Source organism: Panthera leo, chromosome D4, assembly GCF_018350215.1.
Source record: "Panthera leo isolate Ple1 chromosome D4, P.leo_Ple1_pat1.1, whole genome shotgun sequence".
Lineage (NCBI taxonomy): Eukaryota > Metazoa > Chordata > Mammalia > Carnivora > Felidae > Panthera > Panthera leo.
In genome coordinates this window covers 24,721,456-24,744,257 of record NC_056691.1, presented here as the reverse complement: position 1 = coordinate 24,744,257, position 22,802 = coordinate 24,721,456, and the positions used below count along the sequence as shown (strand labels likewise).

Sequence of the window (22,802 nt, the reverse complement as noted above, 5' to 3'; positions counted from 1 at the left end):
ACATGGAAGTTCTCTGAATCTCATTACTCAGTAAAGAGTTTTTACAGAACTCAGCCTTTAATCTATCCCTTTTTCCTCTCCTTCCTGGAGGTTGGTGGGTGGGTCTGGAAGTATCAACCGTATCAACTCTTCTGTAACTTGGTCTTTCTGGCGACCACCCATTCTGAGGCTAAGTGCCCCACCCTAAATGTTATTTAGCATAAATGGTGTGTGATCTAAAGGGGCTTATAATATGTAACAAGACTCTCCCTTCACTCTGGAAATTCTAAGGCATTTAGGATCTCTGTGCCAGGAATCTGGGATAAAGACCAAAAATGTGTTATACCATACAGAGGAAATTCATATTTTAGTTGTATCATTTCAACTTAAATATCAAAGTGAATAAATTTCTGGCTAATTTTAATTACAGAAATCAAACACGTATTTATGAAAGTAATAGGAATTCTCTTTGCTTTAAAATGGTTTTCTGTTATGGACTGAGTCAGTTTTGCATTTTCATATTTTAGCACAATCATGTTAATGATAAAATTTCTGAGTTTCACTTATGTGTCTTTTTCTTTTTATCTTAGGTGGCCTTGGAGGGCTTGCAGGTCTGAGTAGCTTGGGTCTGAATACTACTAACTTCTCTGAACTACAAAGCCAGATGCAGCGGCAACTTATGTCCAATCCTGAAATGATGGTCCAGATTATGGAGAATCCCTTTGTCCAGAGCATGCTGTCAAATCCTGACCTGATGAGGCAGTTAATTATGGCCAATCCGCAAATGCAGCAGTTGATACAGAGAAATCCAGAAATTAGTCATATGCTGAATAATCCAGATATTATGAGACAAGTATGTGGAAAGTTACTTCAGTTCATTTAGCTAAAGAATTATGTACTTACTTCTTATTTAATTTTGTATGCTTAAGGAGCTTGCCTTTTATAGATGGCTAAGCTGCAAAAAGAAATCCCAATATTCAGGAAAACTCAACAATGAGCTAACTTGGACTGTTTGAACTTTGCATTTTCTGCTATATTTTAAAGACCACTGTAAATAATTATTTTGCAGATTTAAAAAAGAAAAAAAATCTGATTCAGGAGATAGGCATTCACTTAATAACAGAGTGCTTCTTTCTTGATGTTATTTGAATGTTACATTGAGGTGAACTCCAACAGGAATTATTTAAAATAATTTTCTGAGTTAAATATTGAAAACTGCTAATTCATGGAATTAGAAAACTTGTAAATATCAGCTGTGGTCGCTAACAGCTAAATTAATTGATGTGTATTTTGGGTGCCTTTTTATACGGATATCTTTTTCTTAGACATTGGAACTCGCCAGGAATCCAGCAATGATGCAAGAAATGATGAGAAACCAGGACCGAGCCTTGAGCAACCTAGAAAGCATCCCAGGGGGATACAATGCTTTACGGCGCATGTACACGGATATTCAGGAACCAATGCTGAGTGCTGCACAAGAGCAGGTGATGAAAACAGTGGCCCGAAGGCTTGGGCACAAGGGGAGCTCCTGTTTTAACACAGATATGTGTGTGATTGAAGGGTACTTTTATATGGGGAATATGATTTTCATTAAAAAAGAGTTCCATGTCTGTTATTTAAAACAAAACCTTATTCTTCATGATTTTTGTGTCTTTTGTTACAGTTTGGTGGTAATCCATTTGCTTCCCTAGTGAGCAATACATCCTCAGGTGAAGGTAGTCAGCCTTCTCGTACAGAAAATAGAGATCCATTACCCAATCCATGGGCTCCACAGGCTTCCCAGAGTTCATCTGCTTCCAGTGGCACCAACAGCGCTGTGGGGGGCACTGGTAGCAGTGCTGCCGGTGGCACTGCTGGGCAAAGTTCATCTGCACCAAATTTGGGGCCTGGAGTAGGAGGTAGGCTCCTAACAGCTCACACTTTTTTTCTTTGTTGTCCTCACTTATGTGAATAATGAAAGCATTTCTTATACTGTTCTTCTTTGTGCTTCCGTGTGTGTGTGTGTGTGTGTGTGTGTGTGTGTGTGTGTGTGTGTATGTGTGTGTGTGTGTGACAAGTAGTTTTTAGGAGTTATCTTTTCATGTTGCAAGCTTTTAAATGGAAGCTTTAAATATGTAATGATTAGTATAACACTTGTGTGTGTTATAGTGGGAAGGGTTACTGAAGATTTCCAGAGTCGGTTTTATGTTTTTATATTCTCATAAGATGGTTTTGGGAGAAGTGGGTGGTCCTCTGATTTCAACACTTACTCTACAAGGACTTATTCTAGAAGGTGAGGAAATCTTAGAGCAGGAGTCGGCACATTTTTCCTACAAAAGGCCAGGTAATTCTTTACGCCTTGTGGGCCAAGAACAAAGTTGAGAATATTATATATGAGAGAAAATACATTACAATAATAAAAACGTAATAATTGAGTGTAGTACTTTTTCATATGTATTTACTAATGATAGGAATGGAATTCTTTTTTAGGGATGACATTTTGCTTAATTGATGTTCATTGTTTCCTGTTGTCAAAGCCAAATCGTATATTCATCTATTAATAATGTGATATGTAATGAGATGTTATTTATTCCAGAAGTATATGGTTTTAATAGCCTAGTCATCAGTTGGAAGCATTTATAGGATTCTGTTAGGTTCTTCTTTCCTTTCAACATACTACTGCAGATTAATCACTTCCAATTGAAGGTTAGGTGGTAGGACCTTAATCAAACAGTTAAATGAATTTTGAAATGTGGAAATTTTCCTTGCACTTGCACTGAGGTAAAAAAAAAAAAAAAAATGCGGTAACAGTAGTGTGAACTAAGAACATATCTACTGCAAATTGGTGGGAATAGAGATCTTGTTTTAATTTCTGACAGCAAGAGAATGTATAAAGCATTGCTTGTCATTTCAACAATTTCTGTTATTGTCAAAATGACTTTACCACAGTATGAGTTTCACATGTTTCCATGCTGTTTGCCTTGTAATTTTGAGTTGGATTCATTGGGAAACATTACCAACTCTCTAGCAAAAGGTAATCTCCCAAGTCATTCAGTGTTTGGGAATAGTGGTTAAGTGGTTCAGAATTTCAATCTTAGCCTTGGGCTAAAAAAAAAAAAAAAAATTGCAGTAGAATTTTACCTCTTAAAAAACAAAAACCATACCTCTGCCAAGCCATCAAACTGCTGCTTTGTGGTTGGGCAAGTTGGGATATTTCTGATAAAAATTCATGGAATTAACTAGAGCACACAGTTCACAAGAGTGAAATGGTGTTCACCATTTATACTCCTACTGCTTGAATAACATCGTAGTTTAAAATACTTTCCAGAGTGCCTGCTGATGAATGAGACCATGAATAACCATAGTTTCTAAATAACTTATATTTTTGTAAGTTTTTTGTATCTGTCTAATCCTTTCAATCCTCCATGTGTTTTTATCATCAGATATACACATCTTAGCTGATTCTATTTCAGGTTGTATTGAATTAGTATTTTTTTGACTCTGTTGTTTTTTTAATGTTTGTTTATTTTTTTGAGAGAGAGTGCACATGTGTTTGAGAGGGTAGGGTGCAGATTGGGAGAGAGGGCTGGGTCGGGCGGGGGGTGTGTGGGGGAATCCCAAGCAGGCTTCACGCTCAGTGCAGAACCAGACTTGGGGCCCATCCCACAACCCCCGGGATCACGACCTTAGTCAAAATCAAGAGTTGGACACTTAACTGACTAAGCCACCCAGGCACCCCTAATTTGTATTGTTTTTTAATTGAATATTGATGCTGAGCCCATATTAATCCCATGTCCTTAACTCTTGAGAAACTGTTCTCCTTGAAAGGCTAATAGATTTAAACAAGTTTATTTTTTCTGGACACATTTATTTGGCTGCTGCGATCAAGATTTCATTAAGCATGCCACTTACCACTAATACACCGCTTTTCTTGTTTGGCTAACAAGCCACTTGGAAACTTAACTTGGTTGTAGCCTTATTTTTCACTTTTTTTTTTTTTTAATTTTTTTTTTTTTAAACGTTTATTTATTTTTGAGACAGAGAGAGACACAGAGTATGAACGGGGGAGGGGCAGAGAGAGAGGGAGACACAGAATCGGAAGCAGGCTCCAGGCTCTGGGCCATCAGCCCAGAGCCCGACACGGGGCTCGAACTCACGGACCGCGAGATCGTGACCTGAGCTGAAGTCGGACGCTTAACCGACTGAGCCACCCAGGCGCCCCTATTTTTCACTTTTTTAACTTCGTAAAGAAATCTGGCTATGATGAGAGGACTGCATTTTAAATTTTGTATTTTTCTGAATGTTGCTTGCCTCCAAGTTGGGAATACTGCGATAAGTGCTTAGTCTAGCAGCATTAGAGTATATTGTATTTTAGTATCATTGCATAAAAATACAGTATTTTGCCATCTCATTTGATAAAATAATTCATGCTCCATTGTGCCTTAAAAACACAATGTTTGTAGTCCAGCTCTCCCTTTTTCTTCTAGTTGTTATGTGACTGGTATGTACTGGTAGTAAAAAATAGAAATAAAATAATAACATGGTACAGCAATATGTGTGGTGTGAGGCATAACTGAGTCATAGTGGTCTGTGGTGCACTGAGCAGCAGTCTGGAGCGGCAGGAGTGTGCCACACACAGCCCTGTCACAACTACTCAACTCAGTGTCTACAGTGCACAAGCAGCCATAGACTGTAAATGAGTGAGCGTGATTGTGTTCTAAGAAAATGTGGATGGATGCTGAAGTTTGAATTACATATAGTTTTCGCATTTCACAAAATAGTTTTGTTTCTTTCTTTTCTTTTTTTTTCTTTTTTTTAAATGTTTTTTATTCATTTTTGAGACAGAGAGAGACAGAGCATGAGTAGGGGAGGGGCAGAGAGAGAGGGAGACACAGAATCCACAGCAGGCTCCAGGCTCTGAGCTGTCAGCACAGAGCCCGACGTGGGGCTCGAACTCACAGACTGTGAGATCATGACCTGAGCTGAAGCCGGACACTTAACCGACTGAGGCACCCAGGCGCCCCTAGTTTTGTTTCTTTAACCATTTAAAAACGTAAAAACCTGGGGCACCTGTGTGGCTCAGTCAGTTGAACGTCCAGCTTTGGTTCAGGTCATGATCTTGTAGTTCATGAGTTTGAGCCCCGCCTCGGGTTCACTATTTACTGTGTTAGAATACTCTTAGATTCCGGGATGTGGAAAATAACCTACCTAACTGAAACAACATGAGAAAATAGGAAAAAAAGAATTATTACCAACCCCCACCCCCAGCAGAATTATAATAAACTAGAAAGGTAAACAGGTAGTGTCAAATGTTTTAAGCCTGATCAAATTACACTGGATGGAGTGAGGGCAGAAGGGAAATGAAAAAGCTAATGAGTTAAGTTTGCATATAAGAAGTTTGAGAATACAGTAAAACCTTGGTTTGCGAGCATAATTCATTCTAGAGACATGCTTGTAACCAAAGCACTTGTGTATCAAAGTGAATTTACCCATAAGAAATAATGGAAGCTCAGATGATTCGTTCCACAACCCAAAATACTTATATAAATAAGTGATTACAATGCCGTAATATAATAAAATACAAAATACAGAGAAAAATAAACAAATTAACCTGTACTTACCGTGGCTGGTGTGAGGGAGACAAGAGAGAGGAGGGTTGTTGTGTAGGACCACTTTCACTATCACTAACAGAATCACTGTCCCCTGGCTCAGTGGAATCTTTTTTTCATGCAGCTATCAAATGATCCTTGCTTTTGCCTCCTTTTCAGGATTTTGTGGCCTTATTTGGGTGCTGCTTTTCTTTCTTTTTTTTTTTTTTTTTTTTAACGTTTATTTTTGAGACAGGGAGAGACAGAGCATTGAACGGGGGAGGGTCAGAGAGAGAGGGAGACACAGAATCCGAAACAGGCTCCAGGCTCTGAGCTGTCACCACTAGCACAGAGCCCGACGTGGGGCTCGAACTCACGGACCGTGAGATCATGACCTGAGCCGAAGTCGGCCGCTTAACCGACTGAGCCACCCAGGCGCCCCGGTGCTTCTCTTTTTTTAATGTTTATTTATTTTTGAGTGAGAGAGCGTGAGTAGGGGAAGGGGCAGAGAGAGGGAGACACAGAATCTAAAGTAGGCTCCAGGCTTAGAGCTGTCACCTCAGAGCCCAACATAGGGATCGAACCCATGAACGGGGAGATCATGACCTGAGCTGAAGTTGAACGCTTAACTGACTGAACCACCCAGGCATCCCTGGGTGTGCTTTTCTACAAAATGTTGCAGATTCCCACATTTTATATATCTTCCTAGTCTTCATTTGAAATGAGGGATTCCTGCACCTTTTTCTCCTCCTCTGCAGACAAGATACAGACGTAGACTTCTTATAAAACCTTGCAATTTCAGCCACTTGCGTACCTCATTTGTACTTCTCTATGATTTCCTTCTTAACATTCACTGTTATCATGTCCTCCTTAACGCCTTTCTTTTCAACCTTTTTCTGCATGGGAACCATTGTAAACGCTTGGCATCAATGCTGACATCAGTATAGTATTAATAAACTCTTGTCATATAATGTATTTGATATAACTGGCAATAAGGCAGCAGAGGAAAGTGTCTATATCTGCAGGCAGCCTGACCTAGAATGAAGCAAAGCATTTCTAAGCTTATTCTTGTATGGAAAAGCAAAGGACTGTCCGTAGGTGCTTTGAAGTGACAAAAATACACTGGTGCCGGTTGTGGGCACCTTCCAATCTTCTGAAAAATCATTGATTTCTCCCAAACACTGACTGTGACCTGAGACTTAGCATTCAAGCATAGGAGACGATCACTCACAATCCTGCAGCGAGCGAGCGAGAGAGAGAGAGAATATCATTGGCTCAGTTGTGATCATGTGCTACTCGTATTGTAAGACATTGCCTGTCAAGTTAAAATGTATTAGAAATGTTTGCTCGTCTTGTGGAATACTCCTAGAGCAAGCTACTTGCAATCCAAGGTTTTACTGTATATTTGAGTTTGAGTATATCTAGTCAGCAAGTGAAAATCTGGATACATGTTTAACAAAGTAGTTTTCAAAGAAAGTTCAAAGAAGCTTTCAGAGAAAGTTTGGAAACGTTGGCCAAGACTCATTCACTTTATGGGGATTTTTCAGTAGCAATGTTGACCACGTCTAGTTTTTGCCTCTTAAATTGATTTTAGAACCTAGCCTTTCCATTAGATGTGATTTTATTGTAAATACAGCCAGAATTTTTAAAATCGTAAGGCACCTGGGTAGCTCATTCAGTTAAGCTTCTGACTCTTTATTTTGCTCATGTCATGATCTCACAGTTGTGAGATTGAGTCCCACATCGGGCTCCTTGCTGAGCATGAGGCCTACTTGGGATTCTCTCTATCCCCTCTTTTCTGCTCCTGCCCCACTTAGGCACACTCTCTCTCAAAATTAAAAAAAAAAAAAGAAACATAAGCCCTCCTTTACTGGCATATGTTGAGCATGTGGTTTTGGAGATCTTAGTTTTAAAATTCTTTTTTAGTTCAGTTGATTAGGAATTTGCATGCTCATTTGCAGTTCCTAAAATTATGCACAGTATATATTTTAAAACTTTCACTTTAGTTTGTCTTTTCCTTGATACAATGTGTTGTTTTTTTTAAACAAACTTTCAGCTAGTATGTTCAATACACCAGGAATGCAGAGCTTGCTGCAACAAATAACTGAAAACCCACAACTTATGCAGAACATGTTGTCTGCCCCCTACATGAGAAGCATGATGCAGTCCCTAAGCCAGAACCCTGACCTTGCTGCACAGGTGAGTTGGTAATTGTATTCAAGAGGACTGTGCACTGTGAATTGAAATTGCATAATCAAATAATTGTGATTTTGATACATTTGTGTTATGTTGTGTTAGCTGTAGAAAAGTAGGTAAACTGTATCTCTCAGTATTTTGGACAGTTTGTTTCTTTGCTGTAAATTAATTCTTCATATATAATTAAACAGCTTCATCTCTGCTATTCATTGGCTAGAAAGAAGTGTAGGTTTACTTTGTATCTACCTATATTGATTTAGGAGATGACTACAAAAGTTTTAGATTGCTCACCCTTTGGAAGATGTATTCTTTAGTGAAATGTAGATCTTGAAAGTGATTAAGAAGTGTTAATACATTTCTTGGAATACTTTTATTTATTAGGTCACATAGATTTTTAGTAATAGGTTCAAAATAGCAGTTATAAAATAGCCTGATATTGTTTATTTTACAGGCAGAAATTTGCAGGGACAGTGTTCTTATTCTTCTATAAATTTCTGCCCCCGAAGTTAGTATAATGGTCTTTTATTAATTTACTAATTTTCTAACTCATTTTGAAGAGACCGTAACTAAGGGAATTAGTGAACTCAACCTTGGCTGAACATTTAGGATCACTTTGGGAGCTTAAAAAAAACAACAAAAAACCATGCTCCATTCTGAGAGACTTTTATGTAATTACATTGCACTTCCTCTATCCCCAAAGTTCCCTGGGTGATTCTGATGGGCCCCTAGGTTAAGAACCATTGGAATTGAAAAACATTGGAGAATTGTTAAATAACCTTGATCATCTATAGTTCATATTTACTGTGTAGAGTATTAGGGATTTTAAAGATTTTCTGTTACAGTGTATACCCACTTGCAAAATTCTAAAAGCTTTTAAAGGTAATCACTTTCAGGGCTCCTGGGTGGCTCAGTCGGTTTAAGTGTCTGACTTTGCTCAGGTCCTGATCTCACGGGTTCGTGAGTTCATGCCGCACATCGGGCTCTGTGCTGACTGCTCAGAGCCTGGAGCCTGCTTCAGATTCCGTGTCTCCCTCTCTCTCTCTCTGCCCCTCCCCCACTCATGCTCTGTCTCAAAAATAAACACAAAAAAATTGTTTTAAAAAAGTAATCACTTTCTTCATTATGTCAAATGGAATGATTTTCATTTTCTAAATTTTGGAACTATATGGATTTCAAGTACATAATGGCAGATAGCTTTGAGTTACAGTCCTCAGCAATAACTTCTGCCCTCTTTAATGTTTGTGGAATTGGAAATAAAGAACAAGTTTTTAGGTGAATTTTTGTATACTCTTATTAATGTAAAAGTATTCTGAGTTATTAGTATTAAATGGTGTCGCTTACTGTGTTCACAGCACTTTTGTTTAAAATAAGTGTGGGATACTTCTTGATGAATGTGGTGGTGGTGATTTTTTGTCATATATGTCCCAAGTCTCTAGGATTTTAAACAGATGGAGTTTTGGACACAGTTATATTTCTCAATCATTGCTTTTCTTTTACTGCTTGGTTAACTTTTCTTGTGGTTGTCTGTATTCAATATCTTCAGACACAGAGGCTTTGGGAAAGTGAGTAAACATATTTTAAAAAAAAAGTGTTTAAATAAAAAAAAATAAGTGTAGAAAAATATATATGTTGAGTGATCATATTTATATGTTTTTAAATGTCTATTTGACTAATTAGCATTGAATGTGCATCTCGTTTAAGTTTTTTGACTTTAATAAGCACATTCTCAGCCATTTAATTGACCTAACAACACTATAGAGTCATTTGAGCACTTTCATGTATTGTTTTTTTCAACTCTAAAGCAAAATGGTAACAAAGAAGATTAGATACTGTAGACAGTTTAGAAACATTTACAACATACTCTGGTTATCAAAAGGTTTAAAGTTTGCAGTTTATTCTGATTTTGATTTTTAGATATTCAAAAAAGTCTGAGTATAAAAACTGTATTGTTGTATAGTCAGGTAAGTTAGGAGAAATATCCTAATCAAATGAGATATGATTTTCTGAGAAAGAATGATTCCATATAAGATGACAAGCTTTCTTAAATGACCTGAATCCTGAAAGATAAATGTGATAACTTGATTAATCTGTTTGTAATAAAAAGTTTTTTACTGGAGCCAATAAAGAAGCAGGTTTGTTGATCTCAAGTAGGTATTATTTTATTTATTGTGAATTTATTGGTCACTTTGAAATGAATATCGTATATCCATAAAACACTGGCTTCTTTCTGCTTTAGTTATTTTGTTGAAATTAACTAAATAATCCACTTTGTAATAATAGGCAGAGGAGGGAAAGTGGAATTCTCTATACTTCTAGTATGTACATATAGTTAATTGCTCTCAAATATGGTTAACTACTTGAGGGCAAGGATCACTTTACTTTACCCTCCAGACTTTGGACTGGTAAATAGGCGATCAGTAAATCATTGTTAGTTGATTTTTCATTCCATGTGGGGAAAGTGATAAAACTTTTGTCTTTTTCAAAGCTATGAGAATTAGTTTCTGGTTATGCTGTGTATTGTAATCTTATTTTCAGGTATTAATGTTAATATTGACCCTGACTTTAATTCTTAACACCTATTTGAATGATAGGAGGTATGCCACTTTTCTCATCTCTGGTGGTAGTGAGGTGAAATCCAGAGGCTAACCTTGGTGTTCTCAAATGGATTTACATCTTTCGGGTCTTAACGTATTTTAATACTTTCCCCAGAGATCTGTTGGTGCTAGTCATGGGCTGATTTTCACCTAGCAGCTCCATTTCTCTGGCAAGTTGGTTGCTGTTCTGCAGTGTGTTATTTTTCTGGACCTAATATTAGCTGTCTTGCAGTAGGCAGGTAGATTTAGTGGTTCCAGATCTGGGTTGTTCTCTGTGCAACACTTGTGTGTTGAGGTGTCTAAGCAAGCCATGTATTGTTTCATGTATTGATGCTTATGTTTATTCTGTCAGTGTAGCAGAAAATGTATCCTCCTGAATGCCAGTTACCCCCATTTTTCTTTTAAGGGCAAATATTCACCTTTGCTCAAGGAAAATCCTAAGAAAATGATTGTTTTTATTTTTTAGGATATTGCATGTCATTATCATAATCACCATTCTCATTGAGAGAGAAGATGCCTCGTTTTGGTTTTATTTTTGTTTTTTTTTTCTGGAGATCCCTCTTGTGGACAGTATCTTCCCTTCTCCTTTTTTATTCATGTTCTACCTTCCTCCCTGTAAGTGCCAGATTAGGCACTTGGGGGAAGATAGACTATTAAACAAGGTACATTACTTGTTTCAGATATTTCCAGTTAAAATTGTTTGAACACTTGCCCCATAGATGATGCTGAATAATCCCCTATTTGCTGGAAATCCTCAGCTTCAAGAACAAATGAGACAACAGCTCCCAACTTTCCTCCAACAAGTGAGTAAGAAAAGATGCTAGCTATCTTCGGTAATGATTTGCTTGAAAAAGTTTGATGATAAACATTTTCCTTGCTCTTCTCTGGCTGATAGCAAAACATAGAAGTTAGTTTGATAATGCTGTCAATTCACAGAGAATTCAGCTTGATCTTAACTGAGCCCCATTTCACTGCTGACCTTTTGCTTATATTTCTTAAACATAAATTCTGAGGAAAGGACCATTTTGTTTTTGCTTTTGAGGATTTAGGATTTTGAATGCTTCGTTAATGCCATAAGCCATTTCCTTTCACTTTACTAACTTTGAAGTGCTTCATTGTGTCATGTTATGCTTTATGGTTTAACTAATCTCGAGTAATGGGAAGGAGCACTACCCTATCCTATTTTACAGGTTTGGTTTCTTTGTAATGTTTTAATTCCTACAAATAATGGAATGTCTCTTTTTGAGGGGTAGATCTCATTTCCTCAAACTCGGAATTAGCAAGATTAAAATTGGCAGAGTTGTTCTATAAGGAAGGTTTTATTACAAAAAAATACTTGAGATTGGAATGGTATTTTATTATTTAAAAAGACAAAAGAGAAGTCAGTCTTGGTGTTTTGAAACTGGTAGTTCTAGGGCTTTTAAACATACAAATGATCTCAGGCCTGTAAGCCATTATCCAAGGTTAGTTATTGTCTTTGATCTATTGTAATGATGTTAATGTTAGCCTATCTTTTTTGGTCAGTCAGGTGGTGTATATTTGGAAGTAGTGAAGCTGAACTCAGGACACACGTATTAACTTCAAATTTGGAACTATTGTTTTAGAGTGTATCTTACTGGTAAAATTGTTACATTGGCAACAGATAACGCTTGGTCAGGAGGAATAGGTGGCTTTCACCATATTACCACGTTAAATAAACTTGTGCAGTTGGAGGTTGTCTCTTAGAAATAACACTTCTACCTTCTGTTGGAGAAGGGGAACAGTTGTGGCTTTGGGAGCGTAGCTCCTGATTGTCTTTCATTATGAAAAATGGCTTTCATGCTGGACTTGGGAGGAGGTCAGTTAATGATTTGCATACTAGGTTTGTTGTCAAGGAGGAGGTGCTTGTGTTTATTTGGGGAAAGAAATTCTGGATTACCAGTGTCTGGGAGTAAGGTTGTAAATTTTCTCCAGAAACACAGCAAAGAAACGTTTAAATTTTACTTTCACTGATTTTAATTCCCTTGTTAACCACCTGTTTTCTTTCTTCCTTAGATGCAGAATCCGGATACATTATCAGCAATGTCAAATCCTAGAGCGATGCAGGCCTTGTTACAGATTCAACAGGGTTTACAGACATTAGCAACGGAAGCCCCCGGCCTGATCCCAGGGTATGCTTATTTGGGGGCGATTTTGAAAGTGCATAGTGGTTATTTCTTCTCTCTGAGCATTTCATACTTCGGTATCGTTGTGCCTATTTTTGTTGGGATTGTTTTCAAGACCTAATTTTCAAAGTTGAAAATGCTCATTTTAAGAAGATAACAGCTTACCATCAGCTGGCCTGGTCTGGCCTCCTGTTGCAGGAGCTTAGGGTATATGACCAATTTGTGCTTTCCTAGGTTTACTCCTGGCCTGGGGGCATTAGGAGGCACTGGAGGCTCTTCAGGAAGCAGCGGGTCTAACTCTGCACCTGGTGACAACCCAAGTCCCACGACAGGAGCCACTGAACCTGGACACCAGCAGTTCATCCAACAAATGCTGCAGGCTCTCGCTGGAGTAAATCCTCAGGTAAAGATTCTTTTCTGCTCACATTTTATATTCCTTGTTGGAAATTTAGAAATTTCTACAAACAACCAAAAACAGAAAGAGACAGTCCTCCAGGGTTTAGAATGTCATAAAAAGCACACTCTTATAAAACAGGCATTACGAAAATGAATGACTTGGGTGTACTATTAGACACTGAATGAAACGTTAAAGTTGTAGGGAAGAAATGCTGCAACTTTGCCTTATTTGGAAGTTGCCTTTAAAAATGCGTTTTTTGGAGTCCCTCTTTGGAAATCACTTGAAATTTGTTGTATTTTATAAACGTTTGTCAGGGAGGAACAGACACTTGATTATCCCAAATACCTCCTAAACCTACGGTAACTACAGTTCTGTCTAGTCCTTGTATTTTGACTTAAAGAAAAAAATCCCACCTCACCTTACCCACTACCATCTCCTCTGGGAACTTGTGTAACATACGTAAATCTCACAAATACGGCTTAAAAATGTAGACTTCTAATAATGTCTTACATCTAGAAACATTTATTAGCTTTACTAAGAATCTGCCATCATACGAAGATGGTGGCCATTTCAAACCGCTACAGTAGATTGCCCCCATAATTCCACATGGCAGTAATACAGCATGCTTTCTGATTTTAAGCCTTTTAAAGAAACAGGACAGGGTTTTGTCTTATAGAAGTATTTGTATTCCCAATATATGGCCTCTGGCTCGGTGTAATATTCATGGAATTATTAAGAAGAAAAGATTTTAGGTATTGGACAGAATTGTTATAGAAGTTGAACAGTCTACAGGCCTCCCCGTTAATTATCACATCAGCCAGGATTGATTGATCATTTGTGTATTTTTGTCTTCATTTCTGGAAAAAGATGTGGTGCAGCTGTTTGCGTATTCCGTGGGCCTGGACCTTGAGCTGTCCTGGACACGTGACTGGCCAGTGCAGGCATCCGGTGCCCATTCTAAGCCACATTCGAACTTTAGAATTGTGTATGTGAGGACACTGGCAATAAGTACAAAATAAAATCATTAATTCTGAACTAATTTGTATATATACTTTCGTTTCCTGCATATTTATCAGCTTCTTAAATATATCTAATGGGTGATGTTTATTAAGCGATTTTTTTTTTTTTTTTTAAAGCAGAGTTTTGTGCTTTATCTGACAGGATCATTTAAGTATAAATAAGACTATTTAAAGTAACAAAATTAAGTGCTAATGGACTTTTAAATATGTTGACCATGTTTCAAGAGAGCCAGTGCTTTTATAGCCTAGTAGAGCAGCATATGTTGTAAGAAAGCAATTAGAACTTTAGAATTTATTTAGGTGTGACACGGACTGATTTTCCTTAGAGTTTTGGTTAGTTTTTTTTTTTTCTTTTTTATTTCCCTTTAACAGCTACAGAATCCAGAAGTCAGATTTCAGCAACAACTGGAACAGCTCAGTGCAATGGGATTTTTGAACCGTGAAGCAAACTTGCAAGCGCTAATAGCAACAGGAGGTGATATCAATGCCGCTATTGAAAGGTTACTGGGCTCCCAGCCATCATAGCAGCATTTCTGTATCTTGAGAAAATGTAATTTATTTTTGATAACGGCTCTTAAATCTTTAAAATACCCGCTTTATTTCATTTTGACTCTTGGAATTCTGTGCTATAAACAAACCCAATATGATGCATTTTAAGGTGGAGTGCAGTAAGATGTGTGGGTTTCTCTGTATTTTTTTTTTTTTTTTTTTTTTTAAACGGTGGGAATCAATGCTTTTTCATTTAAGGCTACTGCATGCATCAAACACTCTGCATTTATTGTAATTTTTAAAAAAAAAACATCACCTTTTATAGTTGGGTGAACAGATTTTTGTCCTGCATCTGTCCAGTTTATTTGCTTTTAAACATTAGCCTATGGTAGTAATTTATGTAGAATAAAAGCATTAAAAAGAAGCAAATCATTTGCGCTCTATAATTTGTGGTACAATATTGCTTATTGTGACTTTGGCATGTAGTTTTGCAAACAAAATGCTGTAAGATTTATACTACTGAGAGTTTTTGCTTTATTTGTATACAATATAGTATGCACATTTGGGATTGCATTTCTAGAAACATACTGCAATAGATTATCTGAGCAAAGCACTTGTAACCAAAAAAGTGGAGATAAGGAAATACTTTAAAGCTGAGTATTTCCTAATTGTGTAGAATCTTACAGCATCTTTGATAAACATCTCTCAGCAAAAGTGCCGGTTAGGTTTGTTGGAAATATAGTAGAAAAGCTGATTCTGGTTATCTCTCTAAGGACATTTAATTGTACAGACAACATAATGTAACATTGTGTCAACATTCACAGATTGACTGTAAATTACCTTCATCTTTGCGCAGACTGAAGGGGCACTGTAGTACAGCCCAAAAGTGCATCTGCCTAGGACTCTTCAGCTTCTCCCATAGGTAGTTTAACAGGCATTACGATTTGTAATTGAAATGTTGCTTTCACTGAAAGTGTCTTGATGTTTCAGTTATTTTTAATTGCCATATAAAAATAGAACTATCTTTTGGGTTTATCAGTTTTCTCATGCACAGGCAATACATAAATTTAAAATGATTTGTGAGCCACTTGTTTCTGAAGTGTTTTGGTAGTTCTATTAAGAAATAGTTAAATATTGTGCTTTTCAGAGCCTCAGAGAAGGGGAGCTGGGGGCGGGGGGTGGGGGTCTCTCCTGGATTGGGCCAGCCTAAATAGTACTGGCAACCAAGATTCTGTTAGGATTTCTGTGCATATAGTGTAGTAAAAAGGTATCATTCAGGGGTGAAAAACAAAGAGCCGTTTTAACAATGTTGAATTCATTAGGCTGTTGTTCTACAGCCTTTTTCTTCCCTCCCCAAAGAAGTTCTGTTTGCCTAACTCTCAAACTGTTGGGGTGTGGTACATTCCTTTAGGACCAATTAAAACATAACTTTGGGGTCAGTAATATATTTGGCTGACTCTGGTTCAGTATTCTCTTAGGTCGTTATATTCTCTCATGTACAGTTACAGGAAATTAAAATGTTAAAGTAACCTAAAATGAGTTCAGACCAATAAAATCAAGGGAAATACAAGTTGAATTCCATTACTTCTGTAAGTTGCTTGCTATTAAAAAAGGTCAAGAGGCCAGGTTGCCCACCAGCCCGTGCACAGTTCTGACACTTTCCCCAGAAGGAAAACATGAATGACGATCAAGGGAGAGGCAGGACTAGAGGACGTTGTTAAGGATGATATTCATGTGTCTTTGCTCTCTCTGCCTTATGCCTCAGTGTGGTCAAGAAACTTTTGTACTGGCGAATGGTGGTATACAGTGTGGGGTAGTGTCATAACCAATTTGACAATTTATTAATCACAAAATAACAATAAATCTCTAGCTTTTACACTTGGTTTGTCTTGCCTCTTTTGTAGATAGAAAAAGATGTCTTCAAGACTACTGAAGTTGATTTACCCCAGATTTTATCACACTTAAATCATTCTTTATCAGTTTTTAAGTTTCCCCAATTAAAATGAGTATACACTGTATTGTGTATTAAAAAGATAACCAACTGGATGTCAGGTGACCTGGGCTCTGCTTGCTGCTTTTGGTACCTAACTGTTATTTGACTTTGAGTAAAGACATCATGATATCTTTGCTGTAAAAGTGCTGGTGAGGCCTGTTGAGCACACCGGACTGGGTGATCTCTTCAGTACCTTACAGCTGCTGCGATGGTACTATCTTGTTGTTGTTTGGTTCTAATATGTTTTAGATCTAAATACCTTTTTAGGAGTTCAAAATACTTAAAAAGTCTCAAAAGCATTAAGAACACTTAAAATATTTTAGGCTTACATTGTTCTCATATTGGGTTATTAATTGCAAATTGAATAAATAATGGAATCGTGAAGATAACATTTCAGAATCTTATTTCCCAAGTGGAAGATTTGTGGTACTGTAAACAAAGTGTAGAGAATATTGAACAGTCAGATAAATGGCAGTTGGCCTCTGTGTGTTCAGAATTGGAGCGGCAGACTCTGCTTAAATATACGAATGAAAGGAGTCTTGTTTGGGGAGACATTATTACTATGTTAATTCAGTAGGCAAATTACAACAAAATAAGACGGATGAAAATGTCACTAACAGTAATACAAGTTAAGGGTGGCTGCATGTCTGTGCTTGTACAAAACACAAGATTGTGTGGTTAAGGCAGGGAAATGCTGCATACTCTACTTCCTCTCTTAGAGATTAACACTAAACATGTTAACATCACCAGGAAGCCCTGCATTAAAGAAATCTGTTTAAAGTTGTCTAATCCATTCTCACCGAACACACCTTGGGAAAAGTGTCCTTAGCAAACCTGCACTTCTCTGGTATTGCACATGGTACTCTCTTCTCTTCTTGTATTGTATCTGTCATCATGCTTTATGTAAAGCCTACCTGCCGTTCTTTCTGGTCTCGGATCTGAAGTCTTCCTAAGCCGTGTTCACCAGTGATGAATTTGAAGTGATTAATTTTAGTGTCAACTGCTGCACTCTGTCCCTCTCGTTTGCCTTACAGCTCTGGGTTTGGGTGGTTGTGTTTGTTTCATTGTTTTGTTTTGTTTTAATGTGTTTTTTTTCTGCTCTGAAATCTTGTTCGTTACTTAAGTAATATTAAATGTTCTTCCTTGACTGCACATGTGTATCATTCCTTTAATCAACCATAGGCAGCCATTGCCTTAGAAAGTTAACATTTATTGGACATCTGTTAAGTATAGGGTTCTTTTCTAGTTGCTCAGAGTATAGCAGTAAATAAAACATGTCCATTTGAGGTTTACATAGGAGAATGTAGGGAGACACCAATAAACAGAACCTATACATTTAGCTTGGTTAGGTAGTAACAGTGCTCTGGCAAAAAAATTAAGCAGAGTAAGGAGCCTAGTTCAGGAAGAAGGTGTTATTTTATGTAGGTGGTCTGAGAAGGATTTATTGAGAGTGACATTTAAATAGAGACATGAAGGTGACCTGCGAGGGTGAATAACTTTCCAGGAAGAGGGACAACCAATGAAATGGCCCAGTGATGGGAGCTTTCTGAGTGTTTATAGAACACAGGGAGTTCTGTGTGCCTGGGCAAGGTGAGCAAGGGAGACAGTGCTGTAGGGAATATGATTGGAGACATGAGGGGAGGGGAGTGGCCTCAGATATGGAAGGCTTAATACCACAGGTTTTGTGTCCCATCCTCAGGGTTTTCTGATGTACTGGTTCTGGGTTTGGAGGAGAATTTGCATTTCTAACAAGTTCCTAGGTGAGAACCACGGGCTAGGGGAACCAGGGTGGAAGCAGGGAAACAGGAGGTAATAATCTGGGTGAGAGATCACATGGGCTTGGACTGGGTTGGTAGCAGTGGAGGGTATTAAGAAGTCAGATTTGAGGTATGTTTTGAGGGCAGAGCCAGTTGGATTTATTGATGAATAAAACTGAGGTTAAGAGCAAGAGAGGTGTCAAGCAGGGTGAACAAGGTACAGACATCTATGGGGCGGAGTATAAATCTGAAGTTTTGTTTTGATGTGTTAAGTGGGATGTACTTGATAGGACATATAAGTGGAAATAATAGGAAGGCAGTTGGAAGAGAGAGGTTCAGGCTATGGCCAAGTTGTGTAGCTGCCACTGTATGTATCTGGTATTGAAAGCCAAAGAACTAGGCCAGTGGTTCTCAACCAGAGGTGATTCTGCCCTCCAGGGGGCTCTTGGCAATGTCTAGAGACACATTTCTTTTTTTTTTTTTTTTAATTTTTTTTTAATTTTTTTTTTAATGTTTATTTTTGAGACAGAGACAGAGCATGAACGGGGGAGGGTCAGAGAAAGGGAGACACAGAATCTGAAACAGGCTCCAGGCTCTGAGCTGTCAGCACAGAGCCCGACGTGGGGCTCGAACTCACGGACCGTGAGATCATGACCTGAGCCGAAGTCAGACGCTTAACTGACAGAGCCACCCAGGCGCCTCATGTTTATTCATTTTTGAGACAGAGAGAGACAGAGCATGAATGGGGGAGGGGCAGAGAGAGAGGGAGACACAGAATCTGAAACAGGCTCCAGGCTCTGAGCTGTCAGCACAGAGCCCGACGCAGGGCTCGAACTCACGGACCGCGAGATCATGACCTGAGCCGAAGTCGGACGCCCAACCAACTGAGCCACCCAGGCGCCCCAATTTTTTTTTTTTTTTTTAATGTTTATTTTTGAGAGAGAGAGACAGAGTGTGAGCTGGGGAGGGGCAGAGATAGGGAGACATAGAATCTGAAGCAGGAGCTGTCAGCACAGAGCCCGACGCAGTGCTCGAACCCAAGAACTGTGAGATCATGACCTGAGCTGAAGTCGGACACTTAACTGAGCCACCCAGGCACCCCATAGAGACACATTTCTTTAAAAAAATATTTATTTATTTTGAGAGAGAGAGCGCACATGCGCACGAGCTGGTGAGAGGAGGAGAGGGGCAGAGAGACAGAATCCCAGGCAGGCTCCACACTGCCAGCACAGGGACCAACATGGGGCTCAGTCTCACGACATGTGAGATCATGACCTCAAGAGTCAGATGCTTAACCAACTGAGCCACCCAGTCACCCCTGGAGACACATTTTTTTGACATCACGATTGGGGCTGCTGTAGGTGTCCTGTGAGCTAAACATTTTGCAGTACACAGGATGGCTCCCTCAACTAAGATTTATCTGGTCCGGAATGTTACAGTGCCAAGGTTGAGAAATCCTGACCAGATGAATTGCAGAGTGAGTGTTGATAAAGACACTTTGGGAGGATTGAGCCTTCGTTTACTCTTACTTTCCAGTTGAGGGAGATGAGAGGAAACCAGCAAAGTAGAACTGAGAGGCCCTGAAAGCCAGGAAGGAACGCTTTCACAAGGAGGAAGATGGTAAATGAACTGTGTTGCTTTACGTACTCGTCATGGTTTGAGTATTAGGAGCTACTCCCTTCGGGACTGTGATAGGGGTCTTATGGAGTGATGAGGGTAAAACTCTGGTTAGAGTGCACTGAGGAGGTATCAGCAGACATAGAGGTCTGAAGTAAAGAGAGTCAGAGAGATGGGGGCACAGCTGTCGAGGAGAGTGGTGGTGGTGTGCAGGAAGTTAGCCTTTTGTATTCTTTTAAGATGGGAAGTACCACGGCATATTTGTCTTCCAGTACAAGTGATTGGAGTGGGGGAAAGCTTGATTTAGGTGGAGAACACGGGGTAATTGTTTTCTACCAAAAAGTACAAAGAGAAAGGAGTTAACTAGCTTGTGATCCCCAGAATAGGTTTTATAAATAAGCAAGCACACATGCACGCGCCCCTTTGTTACACAGGCTGAAGTGTGAAGGAAAGGCTTTCTTTGTCTCTCCAGCCATCATATTCCCTTCCTTTGTTTAGGAGTGGTACGTTCCAGTCCATCTGAAATATTTTTTTGTGGCCAGCCCTTTCAGAAGTGAACAAAAGCACCCCCTGCCCCACAGCTTTTGTGTGATGGAAGAGGATGAGGTTGAGATTTCTTGCAGAGCTGGACAGCGATGAAACACGCGCTCAGATTGTAATTCCAATTTAAACTTGTGAACATTTGTTGTATTTCAGATTCCCCGATTGACACGTAGCCTGTCCCAGATCCACAGCACCAGTGTGTCTTACTTGCCACTCTGTGCTTAAAACAGAGCGAGGCACACGTTAGAGGTCCCAGTAGTTTTCCTTAAAAGGTCAGTGCTGAAGTACTTCTGTGTATTCAAGCTAGCTTTCTTTTTTCTTTTTCCAAAGCTGCTCTGAGAGGGAAGGGAATTTCCCCCTGTGCTGTGTTGTCTACTGCTTCGTAACAAACTACCCCACAGTTTGGGTAGGACTTGGTGAATGCTGCTGGAGCAACTGCACAGGGGCTGGGGTACTTACGTTCGGGACAACTTCTTGCCACCGGTGTTTAATTCCTACATTCTTTCACCTGGGAGTGTGGTCGGGGTCTCATTTCCTGTCCATGTGGGCCTTTGCACAGAGTATTTGTGCTTCTTTACAACATGGTTGATAGGTTTCAAGATCAAGTATTTCGAGAGACATGAATGCTGTCAGTTTTTAAAGGTCTGGGCCCTGAGTTGGTCTAGTGTCATTTCTCCCATATTTTAGTGGTCATTCTTAGCTTGGCCAGATTTAACGGTCCTAGGCCCCACTTCTTGATGTGTAGAATGTCAAAGGATTTGTAACTATCTTAACTTACCATAACTATGATCCCAGAAGGGGGAAAATGTTAGAGGAGCACAATTTTCTTCAATGTTTACTCTTTCCCAAGGAAGAAGTAGTAACTTGCCTATGTGTAGAATACTGTAGAAGAACTGTGTACACTTGACTGAGCCCCTTTTCTGGTCTGCTGTCCTAGCGCATGGTAATAAGGTTAGCGAGACAGGCTCTGCTTTGTGGGGAAAGCCTGTGGTTTGGGTTCTTTTTTGTTTCGTTTGGTAAAAATTGTGATAATCTAGATGCAATAAAATTTATTGCAATTAGAGTGTATAGTTCACTGGTATTAAGTAAATTCACAGTGTTGTGCAACCATCACAATCATACAGAACTTCATCTCCCCAAAAGGAAGCCTTATAGCCATTAATTAAGCAGTCTCTTAACCATTTCTCTACAACCCTGGCAGCCACTAGTCTGTTTTCTATCTGGATTTACTTCTTTTGGGTATTTCATTTAAATGGAATTACATAATATGTTTGGGCTTCTGGGTCTGGCTTCTTTCCCTTCATATGTTTTCCAGGTTTATCCATATTGTAGCATGTATGAGTACTTCATTCCCTGTCGTGGCTGAATAACAAACACTCCATTGTATGGACAGGCGACACTTTATTCATCCATCTGTTGATGGACACTTCCACCATTTGGATATTGTAAATAATGCTTGTAACATTGGCATAGAAGTATCAGTTTGAGTCTCAGTTCTTTTGGATACATACCTAGAGTGGAATTGCTGGGTCATGTGTAGTAATTTTCAGTTTTAACTTTGAGGAACTGCCTATTTTCACGGTGGCTACACCATTTTACGTTCCTACTAGCAGTGTATGGATTCCAGTTTTCTCTGCATCCTCGCCAGCACTTGTATTTTCTGTTTCTGTTTGTTTTTAAATTACAGCCATTTTCCTGGTGTGAATTGGTATGTCATTGTGGTTTTGACTTGCGTTTCCCTAAGGACTAGTGATGAGTATTTTTTCTTGTGCTTTTTTATTGGCTGCTTGTATGTTGTCCGTGGAGAAATGTTTAAGCCCTTTGTCCCTTTTTAATTCTGTTTTTTTGTTGTTGAGTTGTAGGAGTTCTTTATATGTTCTGGATATTAAATCTTTTCAGATATGATTTGCACATATTTTCCCCCTTTTCTGCAGGTTGTCTTTTCACTTTCTTGATAATGTCTTTTGCACAAAAGTGTTTAATTTTTGATGAAGTCCAGTTTATCTTTTTTTTCTTCTTCTGTCACTTTGCTTGTGGTGGCATATTTAAGGATCCATTGCCAAGGGTGGCTCATTCAATCAAGTGTCTGACGTTTGATTTTGGCTCAAGGTCATGATCTGCCGTGAGATCGAGCCCAACGTGTTGCTCTGCGCTGACAGTGTGGAGCCTGCTTGGGATTCTCTCTCCCTTTCTCTCTGCCCCTCCCCAAGCCATGCTCTCTGTCTGTCTCTCAAAGTAAATGAACTTAAAAACAAACAAACAAACAAAAAAAGACTTCATTGCCAAATCCAAGGTCGTGAAGATTTTTCTCCTGTGTTTTCTTCCAAGAATTTTATGAATTTAGCTCTTATGTATAGGCCATTGACCCATCTGAATTGGTTCTGTGGTTCTAGATTTGCAGCGGAAAGACAAGAGTTCTGACAATTTCCATTCCTCTCTTTCAAGAAAAAAGAAAGAAAAGGAACAAAGACAAATAATGCCTCAAACAGAATATGGCAGCTAGATGT

The 22,802-nt window shown here is 38.9% G+C and overlaps 1 protein-coding gene across 4 annotated transcripts in view; it reads left to right on the top strand.

Moving 5' to 3' along the window:
• Positions 1–22,802, top strand: part of UBQLN1 (ubiquilin 1) — a 76,450-nt gene that overhangs the window by 29,383 nt on the left and 24,265 nt on the right. For 2 of the 4 annotated variants that reach the window (XM_042914156.1, XM_042914154.1), the window contains exons 4-10: positions 570–832; positions 1,305–1,463; positions 1,643–1,877; positions 7,603–7,745; positions 11,056–11,139; positions 12,371–12,486; positions 12,715–12,883. In XM_042914156.1, the coding sequence (XP_042770090.1) occupies positions 570–832; positions 1,305–1,463; positions 1,643–1,877; positions 7,603–7,745; positions 11,056–11,139; positions 12,371–12,486; positions 12,715–12,883 (1,169 nt within the window). Of the gene's footprint in view, positions 1–569; positions 833–1,304; positions 1,464–1,642; positions 1,878–7,602; positions 7,746–11,055; positions 11,140–12,370; positions 12,487–12,714; positions 12,884–14,268; positions 16,264–22,802 lie in introns of those variants that run through there. The other 2 variants (XM_042914153.1, XM_042914155.1) reach the window with 2 other exon arrangements.